Raw genomic sequence first — 20066 nt, 5'->3', positions numbered from 1 at the left:
CTGGAGCAGCTTCCTCACAGGGGTGGGGTGTGGGGTAGGAGCAGCTCCGGGTAGCGTACCCACTCCCCTCTCTCCACCCCACCTCCAACACAGCGGGCAGGGCCTTCTCAGGACCACGTCACTGCAAGACCTCGCTTGTGGTCCTGATACTAGGATGACCGCTGTGCTTTTGTGGAGGGGGGGGGGGGGAGCAGAGGGGGGCTGATCCCCCCCCCTGGTCCGGTTCACTACTCCCTGCCTGCTGACCTGGCCTCCCTGTCTCTGCAGCACGCTTGTGACTGAGGTGTGGGGATGGGTGGGGTTGGGGTCAACAGCAGAGGGCGGTGCTCTACTTACGGTCCACATCGCTGGTTTCCAGCTCGCTCGCCTCCTTGTTCTTGTAGAAAGGGAACTTTCGGGAAAAGAGGTTCTTTTTACGCTTGTCATTGATTGACTGCTGAAGAAGAGAAAAGGGGAAAGGGAGGGAGGGAGGGCAAAAGAAACAAACAAGGAGGGGGGGGAAAGAGGGATGTCTAATGATCGCATGGAGAAAATGAAGATGAAAACCCGTCACCTGAGTCACTGGCTCTAGGACTCCTCCTGCTGGACAAACAGGGACTGGCTACTAGACAGTCCTGTGCTTTGCTTGACTGAATTTGGCTAAAAGTAGGACAGCAACACTACACTGATATTACATAGTCTCTTGCCTAAGCTTTGGCTCTTGCTGTTATGTCTGTGAAATAGTTCATAGATACAGAAGAGATGAATTAGTTAGTATGAGAGACTGCTGTTGCTGGTGGTCAGTATGACACTACTGTGGCACGTCATGCATTGGTTAAGGTGACCAGTCCAGCCATTAAGCACACTGCCAGGAGAAGGAGCCCAGAGTGTGCAGGATGTGCAAACAAACAAACAAACCAAAACAATAACAACAAGCCATCATTGCCGTGGCCAGAGGCCTTCAACAGCCTAGACACAGTGATAAGGGAGTAAAGCGGAGTAGAAGAGGAGGTTGAGCAGGTATAAAAAACGTAATGCTGAGGATTTTTATAGTGGCTGGGGAACAGACTTGCATGCACGTAGGAAGAAAAAGGAAAGGTGAGCATGCTTGGGCTAAAGGTGTCACTGTTGGCCAGACAACCGAATTGTGTGGCCGTCACTACCAAATAACATATGGAATGGCAGTGACACTGCAGACAGCAGAAGTGCACACACCATTCCATAACACTGCCCACTCTGTCAAGGTATAGGAAAGGTCAACGTAACGTAACGTTCACGTAGAGAGCGATGGATAGAGAAGAAGTTAAGGAGAGGAAATGTTTTATCTGCAAAAGAGCAGGAGCAAAAGAGCAGACAGAGGAGAAGAGCAGTCCGGCATCAATGGCAAGCGTATCCGTCCTCCTCCGTCTTCCAGTCATGCATGTGGTGGCGCCTCAGTCGGAGGGTTAGGTGGTGTGCGCAGGGAGGGGGGGGGTGGAGGGGAGGGGGTGGAGGGAGGTCGCTGGAGAGCGGAGCAACCCCCTCAGCTTGTTGTGGTTTTTAAGTGCTGTTACTTAACCGTGAGCCAAATGGGCGCAGCCAGTCGCAACTTGACACACACACTCAGCAAATGCATGCTGTTAGGACTGACAGAACCATTCATCTATTAGACTGATTAGTGCGGTAAGTCTGCCTGACTGCTGTGAACTAGGCCAGAAGTAATAGGCAGGGGGGAATACCAGTACTTTTACAAAAAGGTAATCTATGACATCCTGAATAACAACCGGACAGACATGGGCTCAAGTAGCATGTGTTTAGGTGTCTGGGTGCTCGCTGAAGATTGGCTGCTTTTACAGTTTGGTGCTTATGGCTGTTTGTGTAGAGTGATGTGTAAATAATAATCACGGCAAAGTGGAGAGTGCTGACAATGTTTGTGTTTACAGAGATTACAGATTTCCTGGGGAGGCACATACTAATTAGAATTCTGAAGGAAGTGAGGTCATCAGAAATCTTGTCTGGGTGGTCTAATATCAATGGGAACAGTTAAAGGGCCAGCTCTGCTTCCCAGCTGACTTCTAGCTAGTAATGTGCATTAATAGGCTACCTAAACAGCTGGCTTTTCAGCCATTAAGGGAATGCTTAAGGTCAACATGGCTACAAAGGAACGTAGATCTGGGTCACCAGACATCACTGTCTGGAGATATCCAAGGCCTAATGCTGTGAAACACTGACAGGTTGATGCCTATTTGTTAACCTGTCAAACAGTCAAACTATAAAATACTTTAAAAGTGTTTGATGATTAATGGTGCTGGAACTCTATAATTTGTGTATGTGGCATTTTCCATACTACACTGATATGCTTAGAAACATATCTATATCACTTTCAACACTGTACTGCTGACATAACTACCATCTCACACCATTCTCTCCAGTTTGCCACTCTTAAGTATTGCCATGAATCTAACAAGCTAAATAATGTGTATGAAATACACATGCAAAAGGCTATTTGTTGTTGCCCATGTCTGTCAGTTATCTACATCAAGATTTTGACAGTTATCTACATCGAGATTTATACTTACAGGTATCAATATAATAACTTACTATTATTCTTCGTCACAACATAACATCTACACAAGGATATAACAGCACTAGCCATTATATGATAATATAGCAGTTTGGTTGTGTGAAAAATAGTAAATAAAAAAAGCAACTTCTGCCATAATGGTTTATCATTACAATGATTCATGTTAGTTGTGAAGAAGAAATATATTACTTATGGCCATGTTATTGTAGACTAATGAATGACCAACACCAATCAAAACCATACACTTGGTCATTAATTAAGCTGATAAGTAACTAAAAAAAGGACAACTTTTAAATGTGAAATTGTGGATATGTGTGAGAAATTTACTCAAATTGAATTTTACCTTCTTTTCAAAAGCCTGAATTAACTGTTCTCAATGAAATATAATCCTGATATAATGTGAACCCTATTTAAAAAACAGTTCCCTAATGTACAGTACTGCAACGTATATCCACATGTCATGGTATAGTGTGGTGCACTAACTGCATGTAAGAACTCACCCCTTTGTCTCGTGACTTGGCGTTGAACTTGACCGTCTTTAACCGCGCTCTCTCCTTCTTCTCCACTCTGCAGGGGGAGGAGGGAGAGAAGGCACAGGACAGGGTTTCCCATGAGATCGCCTCCATTAAGGTATTTTAATCCCCACAAGCCCCTCTATCACAGGACACATATTTCTACAGGTCTATACATAATGGCATTTTACTAAAGAGAGCTGAGCAACATCATCTCAAATCGATCCATTGTAAACATGTAGCGAATTTTTTATTTTTTATACAGCAATTTCCTGTGTATTAGCCACATTGTGTATAACCCGCAGGACAGTGTTTTATGCAAGTAAAAAAAAAAAAAAAAAATATTAATACCATAATAACTGCCCCTGTGTATTAACCTCATAGCTGAATAATCTTTGCAAAATCAATGTATAAACCACGGCTAATAATTGGGAAATTACGGTATATGGTATATGTGAATTTAATTTATTGATGATTGGTGGTTCTATGTAGCTGGTAGGCAGTAAACATACATACATGGCTAGCATCCCTACAGAGGCAACTGCAGCACTGATAAATAGTTATTAGGCATATTGGAGATTTTGGGCCGTGCATAAGGAACTGGTACTGTAGATGAACGGTATATTATCTTACAGAGCCTTGAATAAAAGCTAGCATCATGCATACAAAGTCAAGGTACTCAATGTACTCTGAGAGGAGTCAACTGCTGACAGGAAAACACAGAGGTGGCAATATACAGCTTTACTTAGAACAGTGTCTGATTGATATTATTATCTGTTTATTAAGTATTGATCTGAATACGTCTTCACATGTCCAGCACCCTAAGCACACAGCTCAGCCACGGTTTAGTGCACAGAGAGCGTTTTCAGCATCTAATCGTACCTTCTCTTGCTGGGGATGACCCCGAGCTCCTCCACCTCTCCGTCCAGGGTCACCTGTCGGGCCTGCCACCACTCGTCGTCGGACGCGTTCACCACGTGCAGGATGTCCCCGAACTTAAAGTTGAGGCCCTGGCTGGGCAGCCCAGAGTCCTTGGTTTTGTCATAGTCAAACAGCGCTCTGCAACACACAAACCTCAGTGAGTTAGCACACCAAGCCTCATCACCTACCACCCGGTGTCCCAACACGTTCAAGGCACAACTTGGAAATGAAGAACAGAAGTAAAAGAGCCCAAACACAGCAGCCATAAGGCATTGTCGCATGTATGAAAACAAACAGGTATAGTCTAAAAAAGGGCAAGTGATGTATGATTAAAGTCCATATGTGGTGCAGTGCACGGTCTTCAGTCTCACTCAGGGTGGTGTATACCAACATGTCTGTAGTGGAGAGGGTAAGCATCATACCGGACGTAGAGCGATCTCTTCTGACTGGTGCGCAGAGAGCCGGAGCCGGAGCTGATGCTGCTGTTCATCATCTGTTCCCGCAGGTCGTGGATCTTGGCCTCGAAGCGGCTGTACTCTGTAGCAACATACACACACACACACACACACACACAAGATGCACACTTTGTCTTCAGACCAATATAGTCTCAGTTCAGATCAGTATGCACACAGCATCACAGAAGTCACCAGAGTCGGCTGTGTCAGTGAGAGTTTAAAAACAGAGGTATGGAAAACGGCTGCTGTGAACATTTTTAATTTAAATCATAAAAAAATACAATAGATCACGTTGCAGATAGTGTGTGTAAACAACACATCTCCATCTCGAGGTGGAAAATGTATTCTGGTCTGTTTATCAGTGAACAGACATGACACCCGCTCATCCATTTTGCAGCGATTCATCTGTGCAACTAGAATGGAACCAGCACCAGAACCGAGGAGGGCCTTTCCACTGCTGCCCCCCCCCCCCCCATCCCCGTCTCTCGGCGCCTGCGGTCTGCGATCCAGCGACAAGCGCCCTGGCAGAGGATCTCCTAAGTTTTTATTCCGATGGAAAGAGTGAGCGGACACCGCGTGGCTGTAACCTGAGTTGCGGCCACAGGCAGGGAGCACAAGGGCCGCTGATGGAGGATCAGAGTGGAGCGCAGGGGGAGGAGTGGGGGCGAGGGGCGTTCAGGGGTGGTGGTAGGCGCGAGCTAGAGAGAGCCTGATACACCTACAGCACTATGAGCACCGAAACGATGGCACTGATGAAAGAATGATGACATCACGCTGTGAAACATGAGAACGTGACGGTGTTGGATTCCCCAGGAGGGCCAAAATAAAAAGAGACATCAAGACAACATCGCAAACAAAGATAAGCCCACCAGGTGCCTCGGAACACCGAACGGGAGAAACAGCATTTTGCATACAAAGCACAAAAGATGCATGGAAAAAGTGAAAATGTATGTCTACTGATAGGTATGTTTTAAAGACCACAAGAGTCTGTTGCCTCAAGACCAGGAATTGTGGTGATGGGAAAGCATGCTGCATATGCCAGTAGTTTAGCTGCTGTAGCTAGACGATGTGAAAAGACCACAGCTTGGCAGAAAGCGCACAAAGCCTAAACCACAGCTTATGAGGCAGACAGCATTTCCACATGCATTCAAATACACTCAGTGTACTACTATACTTTTAAATACTTAACAGAAAACAAAGTCACCTTCCCGAATAGGATATTCCCTTTCAGTCTCGGCATCATCTATAAAACAGTACTTACAGAAGCACCAGGACAGTCGTGTCCCAGAGACTCATTGGCTGCCGGTCAGTGGCCAAGCTGGAGCATGTCCCATTAGCGTGCCGTGACCGGGAGGACCCCAGCAGGACAGAGAGAGAGTGCAGGACCCAGACAGGCTGATCACAGCACAGCACAGCACGGCACACACTCACGCTGCAGCGGCAGACTCCTGGACACGCCCTCACCCTACCCTCCTCCTCCTCCTCCTCTTCTCACTCCTCCCCTCTAGCTCTGCTCCCACATTCTTTCTCTACATCTCTCTCTCTCTAGCCCTCACTTCACTCTCTGATCTTCTACCTGTCTGTGCAAAAGTCCATCTTACTCTCCCCTGTTTCTCTGCTTGCTTCTCCATCAGTTAAGTCTGTGCTGGTTCTGCTCAGGTCTCAGCAGGTTACAGCAAGGCACATCAAAGGCCAGAGCACACACACAACAGTAGATGTGCACATGCTAGCACAAGCCCACAGACAGGGAATCAGACCTATCAGATCTAACTGATCCTTACTGTACCAATCTTGAAAAGTACTTTAAAAATATGTCCAGTCGCAACCACTGATATTTAAAAGAAAGCAGAGACTTTGGGCTTTCAGACTCTTTCTGGCTAAATAATACACATGAACCAAAGGCCTGCCCTGCAGGAGGGTTGAATGCTGTGTTCCGGAGCCTGAAGGTGCATCTCCCACCAGCTGGTAGATGCAGCTGGAGTCAGCATAAACCCCAGCCTGTACTATCTGTGCTGAGGCAGACGCAGGGGACCGCAAACGGGCAGTTTCTGAAGTGAAACTGCTTCAAGCAGGAAGTCTGCGTGCAACATCAAGACAGGGTTTCGTGTCAGCCAGCTCTTGCCTGTCAGCTCCTCTTCTACAGAAACCCAGAGCAAAGCCACAGTCGCGTGCCCAGCGATGACGGCACTGAGGAAGGAGCTGCACCATCCTCTGCCTCGCTTCCACGCTACTGGCTGGCACCTAAGCAACATTACAGCTGACAACATTACAGCTGAGATGCAAATGCTACAGCATGTTTATTTCCTTGACTGTGTGGTGTGTGCAGTACCTCTCTATTAAGTCATGATGGGTGTTAGCAGCATAATGTGAGTGCAGAAGTGGGTGTAGATATACATGTGCTCAACTCACCCTCTGGTCTGTAGTGGGCCACGATAGTGACCGTCTGCCCGGCGTTCTTGAGCGCCGCGGCGGCCTGCTCGTGAGTGGCGTCGCACAGGTTCACTCCATTTACCTACAGAACCATGCAACACACACCTTCAACATCACACACAACACACCAAGCTCCAGACCACATTCACACAAGCATGTACATACACACAGAGACTCATAATTTCACCCCTCACAATCTCATGGGATGGGGGAAAGAGTGAAATCTTATTCTAGAGTGAAGACTGTATGTTTACAATAATACCACGAAAACCACTTTAACTGGCAACTAATGTATGTTGTTTGTTTAACATTTACATTTACGTAGACAATCAACAGTAGTAGAAAAAGGATTAAAGGGGTGACAAATACACAAACATATAGCAGGAATAGAAACTTCTGATAAACTATACAAGTGTGGGGAGCTGAATTAGTATGTTTATAACATGGATAGTTTATGTTTAGGACAGGTGATGCAATTCAGAGGGAAGTATTGGTTGTGTGTGTGTGTGTGTGTGTGTGTGTGTGTGTGTGTGTGTGTGTGTGTGTGTGTGTGTGTGTGTGTGTGTGTGTGTGTAGAGGGGTATTGGGGACATCACTCACAGACACCAGGCGGTCCCCTTTCCTCAGCTCTCCGCAAAGGTCAGCGGGGCCTCCGGCCAGGATGAAGGAGATGAAGATGCCCTCTCCGTCCTCTCCGCCCACGATGTTGAAGCCCAGCCCCGTGGAGCCACGGTGCAGCACCACCTTACGGGGCTCCCTGTGGACAGGCGTCAGGGTAGGGATTAGCGCAGGCGTCAGGGTAGGGATTAGCGCTTCAGCGGGCACAAAGAGGGCAGACGTGCAAATGCGTCCCGAGACTCTGAGCGACCTGGTGCCCCTTGGCTCTCGGGCAGAGTACAGGACAGCTGCACAGCAACCCCTCTAACCACCTCACAAACACCAGGGAAGCATTCGTGACTCCATTCTGGTCCAGGGAAGCGCATGCAAAAGGGCTGGGCTCCAGAGAGCTCCCCGGCTGACAGCATCTCTGTCCTGTAGATGACTACTGATAAGGGCCTCTGTTACATTATTAAAAGTGATTGGGATCTGCGCTGGCTTTTGTTGGCAGTGGTAATCTGTGCTGTTATCTCTTGTCTTCCTGCAGATGAGTTTCCTGTGCTGCAAAATGCCCTTCGCCTGGAGGAGGAATGACAAGGGTGTGTGCAGGATAACAGAGGACGTATCGATCTCCCCGCGAGCTGTTTTTCTTCTGCTCTTTTGACTGCAATTTGTTTTTCCCACTGGTGGCCTCTAGAGGGCAGTCTAACTCAGTCAGTGTCACAGCTCTAATAACCACACACACACACACACACACACACACATAACGACCAGAGCCAACCAGACCTACAGAGCACTGCCATCTAAGCCCAGCCAAACAGCGTCACTGTAAAGTCGCAGATTAACTCACACAAAGTGAGCGATTACGACTGCATGGTGTCATAACCAACGCACAATAATAAAATAAATCTTCTGTGACGTAGAGCCATTTGATCAGTCAATAGGATGCTGGTCTCTGTTTGACGTGTCTAAACACAAGAAAAGTACATGGGAGAGGTCAAAAATGGCCTCACTGTATCCAAATGGATAATTGATTTCATCTTTTTCAACAATCTTATTTGTTCATTTTGGTCAAACTCTCTTAAGTGGCTTGACACCCTGGCAAAATACTATAAATGGACATCCAGTGTGCTTCAGCCAGCCTCATTTTAGGTCTGGTCAGGCTGCCTAGTATGTTGTTTTCATATGCAAGTGAGTGTATCCAACACTAGGATGTGTTTATTTCATTTGGAGATCCGGTGTGACGTCCTTGGAGATTTTGCCTTTTTTTTCTGAGCAGAGCAAATCCTCTCATTAAAGTGGATTCCGGGTAGCAAAGTGCTCACAAAACGCATGTCACCCGAAACCAGAAAAAAAGGAGAAAAGAGGGGGAGAAAAGGGCAGAGAGAGAGAGAGAGAGAGGAGGGGAGAGAGAGAAGGGAGAAATAGATGGACAGACAGATGGATGGGAAGTACTTTTCTCACTAGTGACTGGCCATCTGTCCAAATATTTGCCCACTCTCATCTCTCAACACATCGTGCCACCATGGCACAGCCACACTGAATGAGTGGAGGAGATGAGCTCAATTACCTAGCCTTTCCGGAAAAATTATAAGGAAGCGGCACAAAAAACTTCAACTTAAACAAGCATGTGGATTTCATAACTGACTCTACAAAGAAACACAAAGACAGACTCAAAACTCCCCTAATAGTTCTCTGCCATCTCCACCGCACCCGCCTACGCTATAAAGCATCCTCCACCTGACCATCCCCACCCGGTAGCTCCTGCACCCTGTCTTAGCCGTCCCCAAGCCCACAATAAGGTTGATTAAAATGGTGCCACCTCTGAGCACTCCCCTCCTCCCGATTTACAACCAGCCCTAAATTGGCATGGAATGGAGTCATGCCTGGTTGGCGAGGGACAGGATGAATGGCATGGCCCGTCGGAGCTCCTATCTCCTCGCCCCTCGCTGCCTTGACTGGTGCCGTCGGCGGCCTGCCACCCACCCCTACCTCCCTCCCCCACCCCTCCCTCCCTCCCTCCCTCCCCCACCCCCTCGCTCCCAAGGTCCCTGGGCGGAGGAGTGGATTGGGAGCGGAGCCGTAGTTCACTCTGACTGACAGTTACTCCATTCTATTATCATACGAGGGCAGGCTGCACTGAGGGGCGCTGCGATAAAGAAAAACGGCACGACCTTGAGCAGGTGCCGGATGCTGCCAGACAAGCAGAGAGGAAGAGGGGGAGAGAGAAAGAGAGAGAGGGAGAGAAAAAACAGGAAAGTAACAGAGCAAGGGAGAGATGAGAGAGACCAGTAACATTAGAGAAAACAGGGAGATATAAAAAAAAAACAGAGCAAGATAGAGAGGGGGGGGGGGTCTTTGGGAGCTTAAATTATGGAGCCTCTCCCCTCTGCTGCTGCGTATCTGTAAATCTTTCATAACTTTATCTTGCTTTCCTGCGGTGGTGCCAGGAGCGGAGCGCTGGGTGAGAGGGAGCCATGGGGAGCCGCCCACCCCCCCTTACACAACCACCACTTTACACAACATCTCCCACAGCCAGAGACACGGGCCGACATGAAGAGCCTTTTAGCAGAACCAGCACCGTGCGCCACGCTGCCACCACCAGCGTCAGGAGTACAGTACAGGACAACCACTCCGAGTACAGGACAACCACTCCGAGTACAGGACAACCAATCCCAGGAAGCCTGTTGTACACATTTGAAAAGTACAGCGCAAGATGAAACACGCTTCGCCTGTTTCGTGTCTTATGAGAAATGGATTTACGTGTTCCTGCCCGATACAAGAAATGTAACCAAAATGTAAATGTTTCATTAAGTATATCTACACACTGCACATTCCATGTCCCTATACTATAAAAGGATAAATAAACGACCAATAAATCTGCTGCTTTGCCCTTAAGGGATTAAATGGAACATTTATGGGGCTTTGCATGAGGACAAGGTGAATATATTTAAATGGATTTAAATGTTTGCTCACCCAGAGTCTGACAAGGACACATGTCTTTTTTGCAGCTAAATACATTAAACTTATAGCCATTTTAGTGTATATAATCCTATGGTGATCAGTGGTCTGTGAAAACGTATGAATTTATCGTATCAGTGCACCATCTTTGTGATCAGGTGTGTGTGTGTGTGTACAGTACCTGGTGATGTCGTCATCTCCCAGCATGGCCTTGGGGGTGGGCGAGTAGTGGCCGCTGGCGATGGGAGGCAGGGGCTGGCTCATGTAGCTGGGGGAAGTGATATGGTTCTCCACGTGTTGGGTATAGGCTGAAAGAGAAAAGTGGGAGGAAGGAGAGCAAGAGAGAGCAAGAGAAAGAGAGAGATAGATAGATAGTGAGTGAGAGAGAGAGAGAGAAAAAGAGGGAAAGAGAGAGGCTTTACAATATATATAAGGTTTATATATATCGTGCAGTGTTGAACAACAGTTTCAAATATCACACTACAAATCCAGAGAGGAGGTACATCTACAAAAAGTAAACACTCCATGCTAATATTAGCGCATCATGTTTAGCTGTGCTACATGTTTGCAGCTCTGGATGTCTGTCATGAGCCTGGCTGGCTCTGTGAAGGCCAGAAAGTGATCCACAGTCTGGACCTGTTCTCACCTCACCCCGTGTGGTCCTGCTCTCCTGTTTCAGACGGCACCCTGGGGGGGGCAATACCACCCCCGGAGACCTGACGGCTCTACCCCACACAGGGGACACACTCTCTTTCTACCAGCCCTAAACAAACACAGTCTCCATGACCACACAAATACACGCAGGCATTTCAATGAGAGCTATAAATGTGCCCCCCACCCCCACAAAACCCTTCTTTCTCCCTCTGCCCATTGCTGGTGGTGACTGTGAGACTAACCAGCATTGATGTAACTAGACTACGCAGCCCATTTGCGACGTGATGTAATGATTTTAAGTGGGGCTGGGAGCTTTTCTGGAGGAGGCTGGGGACTCGGTCGCGAGTGGCACTGCGCAACGTGGCACGGCACAGTGACTAAGTGAGCGACGGCTAGCGTGCCACGGTTGCTAACGCACTAGCTCTACCGTTTTCACAGCCCACTGGACTATCTGTGACGCTAGTGCAAGCAGCAGAGAGCCATGGGCCAGCAGACAGCGGAGAAATCTGCATACAGATTAACACTTTTTTTTCCAATTATTAAGATCATCACTTGCTTGATGCTGACGGCACCCTGTTTTTCACACATTTAGTCAGTGAGGGAGCCACGTAGCTTAGCGTGGGAGGTGGTCTGGGACACAGCTGGGAGAGAGGACGTGAGAAACATTTGGGAGGCACTGGTGTGGATACTGAAAAAAAAGAAAAAATAAACACCTTCATGACATCAAACTGGCAGCAAAAATAAATGGTAATTTTTGTGCTGCCATCCTTGTGCCATGTAATTACAACCAGTTCTGGTTTGCGTTTTGCCTCGGCTTTGTGGCATTTTCACACATCCTTTGTTTTTCAAAGACAACAAAAAAAGAATACAGTATAAAACACTGCTCTGTCCAGTCAATCAAACAGATGGCTAAGCCTGAGCCTGACTGCTTGTACATGGTGATTCCATGGGGTGGCATCGTGGCAGTGGCGAGGGCCAGGCGGAGAGTCATGACTCGAGCCAGCAGAGATCTGTCAGTGACGTGCTGTGCAATGCTGGACTGTGTCGGTCACAGAGCAGGGCTTAGCGAGGACCTCGTTTTACCCGCGGGCAGTCCACCAGGATGGAGGGGGGGAAACAGAAAAGGCTAACAGATGGTGGAATGCACGCTTGCTGCCTGGGCAGGGTTATAAAAAAAATATATATAATCTTCCCAGATGAGCGCTCCCTTGAACAATACACTGACTCTATCAATCAGATGGATGTCACGACAGTCAAACTGCACACGTCTGGACTGACAGGAGGCAACAGAAACATTTGTCAAAGTGATACCAAAAATGGCACAAAGACAAAAACACAGCGCATTACATTGGCCAGGTTGGATCAGGGCAAAGCCACTGCATGACTGCAGCATCAAGAGAAAACAATTGCTCACATGGCCATTTATACAGTACCTGTATAAGGGGACATTACAAAGAGGAACTTCACATTGATGTCATCCAGTGTGATACTTGACTTCACGACTGCCTTCCACATTTCAGTCCAAATTTTCCTCAGTAGTGTATTTTCCCTTGGTCATTTAGTAAAATTAAAAACTTGACTAGAAAACCAATTCAGACCCAGGGCTCTGACGTTTGGATTTTGCGGCTTTGTGGGCACTGCTCCTCCTTCATGAACCAGGGCTACAGTTGGTCCCTGGGACCTCTGGCCCCAACCATTACGCATATTGCACCCTGCTGTGCATTAGGATATTGCTGCCTTGGATTAGCAATACCAGCACTTCAGCAGCACGTGGTTGGGGGCTGTGATTGAATTTGTCCTTTCTCCTTCACGCCTTCCAGCCAGCACTGCGCAACATCCTTGTCTGATGGCAGCAAAGGGCCCTGGTCATTAAGCAAACTAATGCTAGACGAGGTATCGTTATGATGATGAGCTAGCTACCACGGGGGCAGTGAAATCCTGTCAATTACACAGACATTCACAGGACTCACAGTTACAAACTGGCCTGGATTCAACTTCCTGTGTGAAAGCATCTCTCCAGTCTGTACTGCAGTCTATAGTTGTCAGATGTGCATCATGAATCATACATACTCCATTTTTCTAGCAGAATTTGTGTGACCACAACCCTCAGGTGTTAAAAATGGCACAGAGTCTTCCAGTTTTTGTTGCTGTTGTCATTTGTTTTTTTCCAGTAAAACCTCCAGGCTGCTCCATGAAGATCCACTGCCTTCATCCATTTAATTTCATTATGAAACTGTGTCTAATGCAGTGCCATTATTCTGTGCAAGTCATCATGATCGCTCAAAGAGATCAAAGGAGACCTTGGGTCCCAAACCCAATGTGCATAAAACGAGTTGTGGGCAGCAAGGGCCTATTTCTCCCTTTCAAACCACCCTCCCACCCCCGCTTTCAAATCAGCCCCCCACCCCTATCCCCTTTCAAACCACGCTCCCACCACCCCTTTCATAGAACCAAAGCAGCCACACACTGGAGAATGGACCTTTTATTTTGAAGATGAAAGGTGCCTGATTGGAGTAGTCAGAGGAGTGGTGATGGAGATGAAGATGAAGATGAAGATGCTGCTTTCAAACCGCGACTCGCACGTACGTTGGCTAATGAAATAACAGTTAAAGTGATGCACTCCTTCACGTAATTATTCAAGTCACTAATATACGCACCACTCCGCAGCTGGTGGCAGGGTGAAGGCGGGTATTATGTCGAAGCCATAAATATTAATCTTCATGTCTTGTTTGATTGTTTTGTTTACCACATTGGTAAGTAACGACAAGCTAAAACACTGTCACATCAACGCACTCACTAATCCAAAGCCATTTGTCGTTCACGCCACTCACAACACTCTTAACAACCTCGGTAGATCCTACAGGCCATTTATCTGGCTTTGCTAAATGTACAGCTCTCCCAGGAGACTATGGAATGAGCTCCAATCAGTTACGCAGCCTTACATCACAATAATGAGCAGTATTTCACATGAGTGCCATCATGCCATTCACTATCTTGTCATCTCATTCAGCTTGGTTTACTTTCCTAAGTAAAGAAAATAGGAATGGCTAATGGGTGCCTTTGCTGTATTTGTACACACACACAATCCAGTCAGCTCCCACGCTGAGTTTGTGTCGATCAGACATGTGTTGATAATCTATGCTAGTCCAAACTGTGCAATGTCAGGAGTGTGTTTATGCCATGAAACTCATGAGCTAATAGAGGTTGAAAAGAGTGACATCCACCTCCACCCTCCCCTGCTGGCAGTTCTGCCTGTCCTAATGGCTGCAGGGGTGGGACCTTCAGACATGAGTAATCGATAACGCTTGTGTGCTCTGCTCGGCATGCGGTTAGTGCTGCCTCGGGCCAGACTGGGAGAGGCCACAGATCAATCAGTGGCCTCAACACTGGCCAATCAGCAGGCTGTAACAGAACCAATCTGACACGCTTGTCAGCACCTACCAGGAAATGCAGTAGAACGCCTGGTCCTGCTGTTTTTTTTTTCAGCTGTTTCTGTTTTTCTTTCCTCTCTACAAATCACCACCCCCACAACTGAACTATGGTGGCACAGCAGCTCTGGTTTTCTATTTACAGGCATTGGTTTGGATTTTGCTCTCCAAGCACTACTAGGTGCACACCAACAGCATGTGAAGAGGGACCGCAATTCATATATTAAAACAAAATAAAGAAATAAAAAAATTAGAGCTCAACACTTACCTACATGAAACAACATACTTGCACAGCTTGAGTTTAAGATGTATTTTGCAACTGGGAATTAATTGTAATGATGCAAAATTCTCAAATATTCCCTTGACAGATGTCAGATTTGGTTTAGCATGACAGCTGCAGAAAACACCAGAAGCCTTTATTGTGGACTATGGACAGCCTCAGTCCCAAAGACTGCATGTGAGACTGGTAAAGGAGATGGGGGGATGGAACATGGGGTAGGCGGTACGATCACTCACAGTTGGTGATGTCCGGTGGGGCGAAGCTGTCGTTCATGAAGACACTGTTGGGTTTTGCCACTTTCAAGTAGACCACGTCTGGGGTGTTTTTCAAGGCAGTCACGGCATGCTCATGGGTCACCTCCTCTAGACAGGCGCTATTCACCTACACACACACACACCCAAGCACACGCACGCAAGCACACACACACACGCGCACACACACACACAGTGCAAGAAAAGAGAAATTGTTAACAAAACAGCACTTTAGGCAGTTCTGTAAAGCAGTCTGTAAAACGACTGAAAAGAAGAAGCCGCACGTACAGCCAGAAGCTTGTCTCCTATCTGCAGCCTGCCATCTTTGTGCGCGGCTCCTCCCTCTATGATCTTGGTGACGTAAATGCTGTTGTCCCCTGGGATGTGTTGATTACCTACGCCGCCTGCTATACTGAAGCCAAGCCCTGAAACAACAAATCCAGACAGACAGACAACTATAAACAGACTATTAACAGACAAAATAATTTGCTTGTTAAAAATGTACTTCAAAAAAAAATGTATGTCAAAAACAGGCCCCTTTTATGCTGATGATCAAACAGTAGCATAATTACTGCAATCGCAATATGAAAAACAAACAAACAAAAAAAAGTGTGAGCAGGAGATGTTGAGGTAATGAGATGGGGGCATCGGAGCAGCTGCCTAGACAAGACGAAAAGGCAAATCTCTGCAAGGGCCAAATCCCGGACGACAGATCCCAGCCCTGACACGGACATTAATCTGCAGAGGTGATTTTTTATTGCAGCATCTTATTAATTATCACATGTGCGTATTGTGTCCTGATTATGTGCCGACACGCATCGCAGCAGGGAATCAGACACAAGGATGCACAGCGAAAGCCTGTGCTTTCGGATGACCACTTAATTCGTTTTCACAGCCACCAAATGACATGTCTTAAAAAAACAATTTCTGTGTTTCAGCAGATGAGGCATTATCCTCCAGCCTCCTGATGTCCATACTCTGTGTGACAGTCCGTGAGAAAAGATACAGCTTGGCCTTGAGCACAAGTCAGAGACCAGGGCTGGACCTTTATACCAATGTAATGATAAAGCATTGATGTCACTGAGGCCAAAATCCCTTCAACAGTCATTATCCAGTGATGATCCAACTTGAAGACCCGAGTGTTTAACACAGTCTATAAAATTCCCCCATTTTAAAATTCTATAAAATTCCCCCATTTTAAAATTCTATAAAATTCCTCCATTTTAAAATTCTATAAAATTCCCCCATTGTTGTTTCACCAGCTGTGTTATTGCTTCAACCAGTGTCTGGTTTAGACAGGAGCGTGAAAACAGAGAGAGAGAGAGGAAGAGGGACAGAGAGAGAGAGAGAAACCCCATCTCTCGACTGGCTCAGAGATGACAAGCAAGTGAGAGAGATGTTAGACTGTACCTTTGGGTCCTTTGACCAGCTTGATCTCCACCACCTTGTCGTTGCCCGACTTTCTCCTGCGCACGTATAGTCGTACTAGCGAGCCGGCCTCCTTCAACGCCTCCACTGCCTTGCTGTGGGTCACGTCACGCACCTCCACCTCGTTCACCCTCAGGATCACATCATTTACCCTGTACCACACACACACACACACACACACACGTTAAGACTACTACACTCCACTAACCACTAAGATATCCAAGTCGCTCACATGCACACAAATACACAAATACATGCTAACTACAAAGGCCTGTTCTATGCCACCCTGCACTTGGATACATTTATAGCTATGTATTTACCTATGCACACACATGCTTAATGCACACAGACATATTACTACACACAAATGCACATTAACACACCACCACACAACACTCATTGCACTCACTCGACCCACTCATCCACCTATCAGCCCTGTGGGCAGCACACCCTGACACAAGCAGAGGAAGTAGAGCAGCGCTGGGCCTGGCCTGACCCGACCCCACGCTGCACTGCTCTGCTGCCACGGTCACCTGCTCCAGCACCTGGGACTGTTGCTGCTGCTGCTACTGCTCCACTCTGACCCCCCCCCCCCCCCCCCCCCCCCACACACACACACACACCGAAGTCTGCCATCCTGCGCTGCCGCCCCCCCGGGGATGACTTTGGTGATGAAGATGCTGGGGTCGTCGCCGATGTGGGGGTTATCCGTTCCCCCTGCAATGCTGAAGCCCAGGCCCGAGTTGCCCTACAAAAAACAAAATCACCATATAAACATACACATACTGTATGCATACATATGTGCACACACACACACACACACACACATGTATAACAGGAAAAGGGGCTTTGGTTGTCTGATCTGTAATGATACAAATAATGATAATATAAAATAAATTATATAAATGAAATAATAATATTAAAAAAAAATGTAAACGTGACTCCAAACTAAGCTAAAGTGTTTAATGGTATATATTTCCTTAATTCTACGACAACATGTTTACGAGGACAATCTCTTATTCCAAAGGGAGCAAAATAACTTGGGCTGAGCTCTCATTCCAGGTGGTGAAACATCACAGAAAAGCTTCTTGAGCTTTAACGATCAAAGGAGGAGAAATTAGAATGCAGCCCCCCCCCCCCCATCCCTCGGATGTGTTGAGCTTGAGACAGAGAGACGCACCCAGCAGCTTGCGGAGCAACATTGTTTATTTATGCGCAGTTAATAATGTGCACTTGAGAGCGCACAGCCGAATTAGGTCACATAGAAGACGATAGTAAAAAGAAGAAAAAAATAGGGAAAAGCGCAACGGCGGGATTAAGACTCAGCTGTGTGTGCTAGGAAAGATGCTGCTCTATTTTATTCTTCTCACAATCCATGCTAGAATCTGTCCACACTTGAAAGTGCTGGCTTGGCTCACATGCCTTTTAGTGAAATAAAAAAAAAAAAATGGTTTGGCGTCATATTGAAATCCTGTCTAAAAGCAGGTGGTGCTCTCGGAAAAAAATCCATCATTCAACAGATGCCTTTCCTTCAAACCACTTAAAAGATGGTTTGTTTTCTCTGGTTTCCTTTATGCTAAATATCCCTACAGTTTGCAGAGATGATATTCATCAGCATGTTTTTTTTTCTCCTGAACTTTCCAATTGGAATAGCATGACGGCAGGGGATTCCCAAACACATGAACATGAGAACTGTCTTTCTGATGTCAGTCCAAACAATCATGTTAAAAAAATTTAGTGAAATCCTCTGACATCAAACACGTATACTTTTGCATCCAAGTCTCAGAGTACTCCGAGGACAGATGAAACGGCAGATTAACAACAACGTCAAAATACCACATCACAGTGATCATGAGGTGTCTGTGCTGGCTGGTATGGTCTTTGATATCTTTGCTCTGCAGTAGCTCACTTCTCAAGAAGCTTTGGACAGTAAGACAACAAACTATCATTTATCATTTTTCCTCTGTACATCACCACAATGGGTCTAGCCACAATCACAATGTGCTTGAAGTGTGAACTTTCAGCTTTAATTCAAGGGGTTGAGTGAAGTGGTTGCATTAACCAATTAAGAATTACAACCATTTTTATATATCGTCACCCTATTTTTGAGGCTCAAAAGTAAATGGGCAATTATCTGACAAGAAAGTGTCAAGGCCAGCAGTGACACGGAACGCTTGTGATTCTGAAGTTCATTCCAAACATTTACAAATTTGCATTTGGTGACTGTTCATTGGTATTTTTAATATGCGGTCCAAAGAGGAGCTGATGCAAGTGAAAGAGGCCATAATTAGGCTGAGAAAAATTAAGCAAAACTATCAGACAGATAGCAGGAACTTTAGGACTGACCAAGTCAACAGTTTGGTACTTAAAAAGAAGTAACACACACTGGTGAGCTCAGCAACGCTAAAAGGCCTGGATGACCATAGAGTTCAGATGGTAGCAGAATTCTTTCCATCTAGCCAAGTCAAGGACACTCTTATCATTATCAAAGTCTACAATCAAGAGATGCCTACATGAATACAAATAGAGGGTTTACAATAAGGTGCAAACAGAAACTCAAGAACAGTAAGGCCAAATTAGACTAGACCAGAAAACAAGGAACAAGATTCTTTGGACAGATGATTAACTTATACCAGAATGATGGTAAGAGAAAAGCATGGAGAACAAAAGGAACGTCTCATGATGCAAAACATACCACATCATCGCTCAAACATTGTGGAGGTAGTGTTATGGCATAGGCATGTACAGTATGGTTGTTGGAACAGGCTGCCTATGGAACACTAGTGTTTACTGTGATTGCTGATAGAAGTAACAGGTCCTGAATTCTGATGGGTATAGAGCTGAGCTCTGCGTTTCTTGGTGTTTTAAGTCTTGTTCTTGTCTTCAAGGCAGCGCTGCCTGGAAGGCGCTATGGTTAAGGTTAGGGTTAGGATAAGGTGCCTTTAAGTCGACAGTGGCAGCGCTGGAAGACGACGTTGGGGGCATAAAACACCATCAAGCCTACTCTGCACAGAGAATGTTATAGAATGCACTTTTGAAGTCCAACCACTTGATAATTTCTTATTATTACTAATTTGCTTAATGTAGGCTTAACAACTTTTTAACACGTTTTTACTGTTAATTTTAACTATTGTAATGTTCATATTCTGTAAGCCGCTTTGGACACTTCCATAACCGTAACCATTTGAAGTCCAACAATTTGACCTTCACACGTGTCTCTGGGATGTGAAGTAAAACCAATTCAGGCGGGTCAGTGCACATATGGCGGCTACCTACTGTTTGGGCAGCCCTGCGGTAACGTGTCGGCTATATAATTGAGGCGCGAGAGGCAACAGGAGAGGAGTCTCATGCCATTTGATGCAGGGGCCCGTGGAGCTGCTCCGAGCGTGCATATCAAGCATGTCATTACACAGACGAGGTGAGAAGAGCCCTATATGAGTCCAGTGGACTTACCCGCTCCAACGTGATCTCCTCATACTCATAATCTGCCTCTGTTCCATTGACCTGAGGGAGGGAGAGAGAGAGAGGGGGAGAGAGGGAGAGAGAGAGAGAGAGAGAGAGAGTCAGTCTTCAGTCACATATCTTGGTCATTTCCAGCAGTTGTAAC

General features: G+C 46.4%; 1 protein-coding gene across 23 annotated transcripts in view; it reads right to left on the bottom strand.

The window, feature by feature from the left end:
- Positions 1–20066, bottom strand: part of dlg1b (discs large MAGUK scaffold protein 1b) — a 93048-nt gene that overhangs the window by 6271 nt on the left and 66711 nt on the right. For 10 of the 23 annotated variants that reach the window (XM_076295150.1, XM_076295130.1, XM_076295131.1 and 7 more), the window contains 12 exons: positions 19913–19963; positions 17083–17207; positions 16442–16611; positions 15320–15456; positions 15017–15161; positions 10600–10726; positions 7461–7617; positions 6840–6942; positions 4398–4512; positions 3937–4113; positions 3043–3109; positions 337–436 (listed from right to left, as the gene is read on the bottom strand). In XM_076295150.1, the coding sequence (XP_076151265.1) occupies positions 337–436; positions 3043–3109; positions 3937–4113; positions 4398–4512; positions 6840–6942; positions 7461–7617; positions 10600–10726; positions 15017–15161; positions 15320–15456; positions 16442–16611; positions 17083–17207; positions 19913–19963 (1474 nt within the window). The remainder of the gene's footprint in view (positions 1–336; positions 437–3042; positions 3110–3936; positions 4114–4397; positions 4513–6839; positions 6943–7460; positions 7618–10599; positions 10727–15016; positions 15162–15319; positions 15457–16441; positions 16612–17082; positions 17208–19912; positions 19964–20066) is intronic. The other 13 variants (XM_076295138.1, XM_076295137.1, XM_076295141.1 and 10 more) reach the window with 2 other exon arrangements.

This window comes from Alosa pseudoharengus, unplaced genomic scaffold (assembly GCF_046254945.1).
Source record: "Alosa pseudoharengus isolate Yale_2024_CS ecotype anadromous, Long Island Sound unplaced genomic scaffold, YU_APseudo_1.1 YU_APseudo_1.1_scf_2, whole genome shotgun sequence".
In the NCBI taxonomy this organism is placed as follows: Eukaryota; Metazoa; Chordata; class Actinopteri; order Clupeiformes; family Clupeidae; genus Alosa; species Alosa pseudoharengus.
Note: the sequence above shows the minus strand (reverse complement) of the source record. Positions and strands in the feature narration are given on the sequence as shown.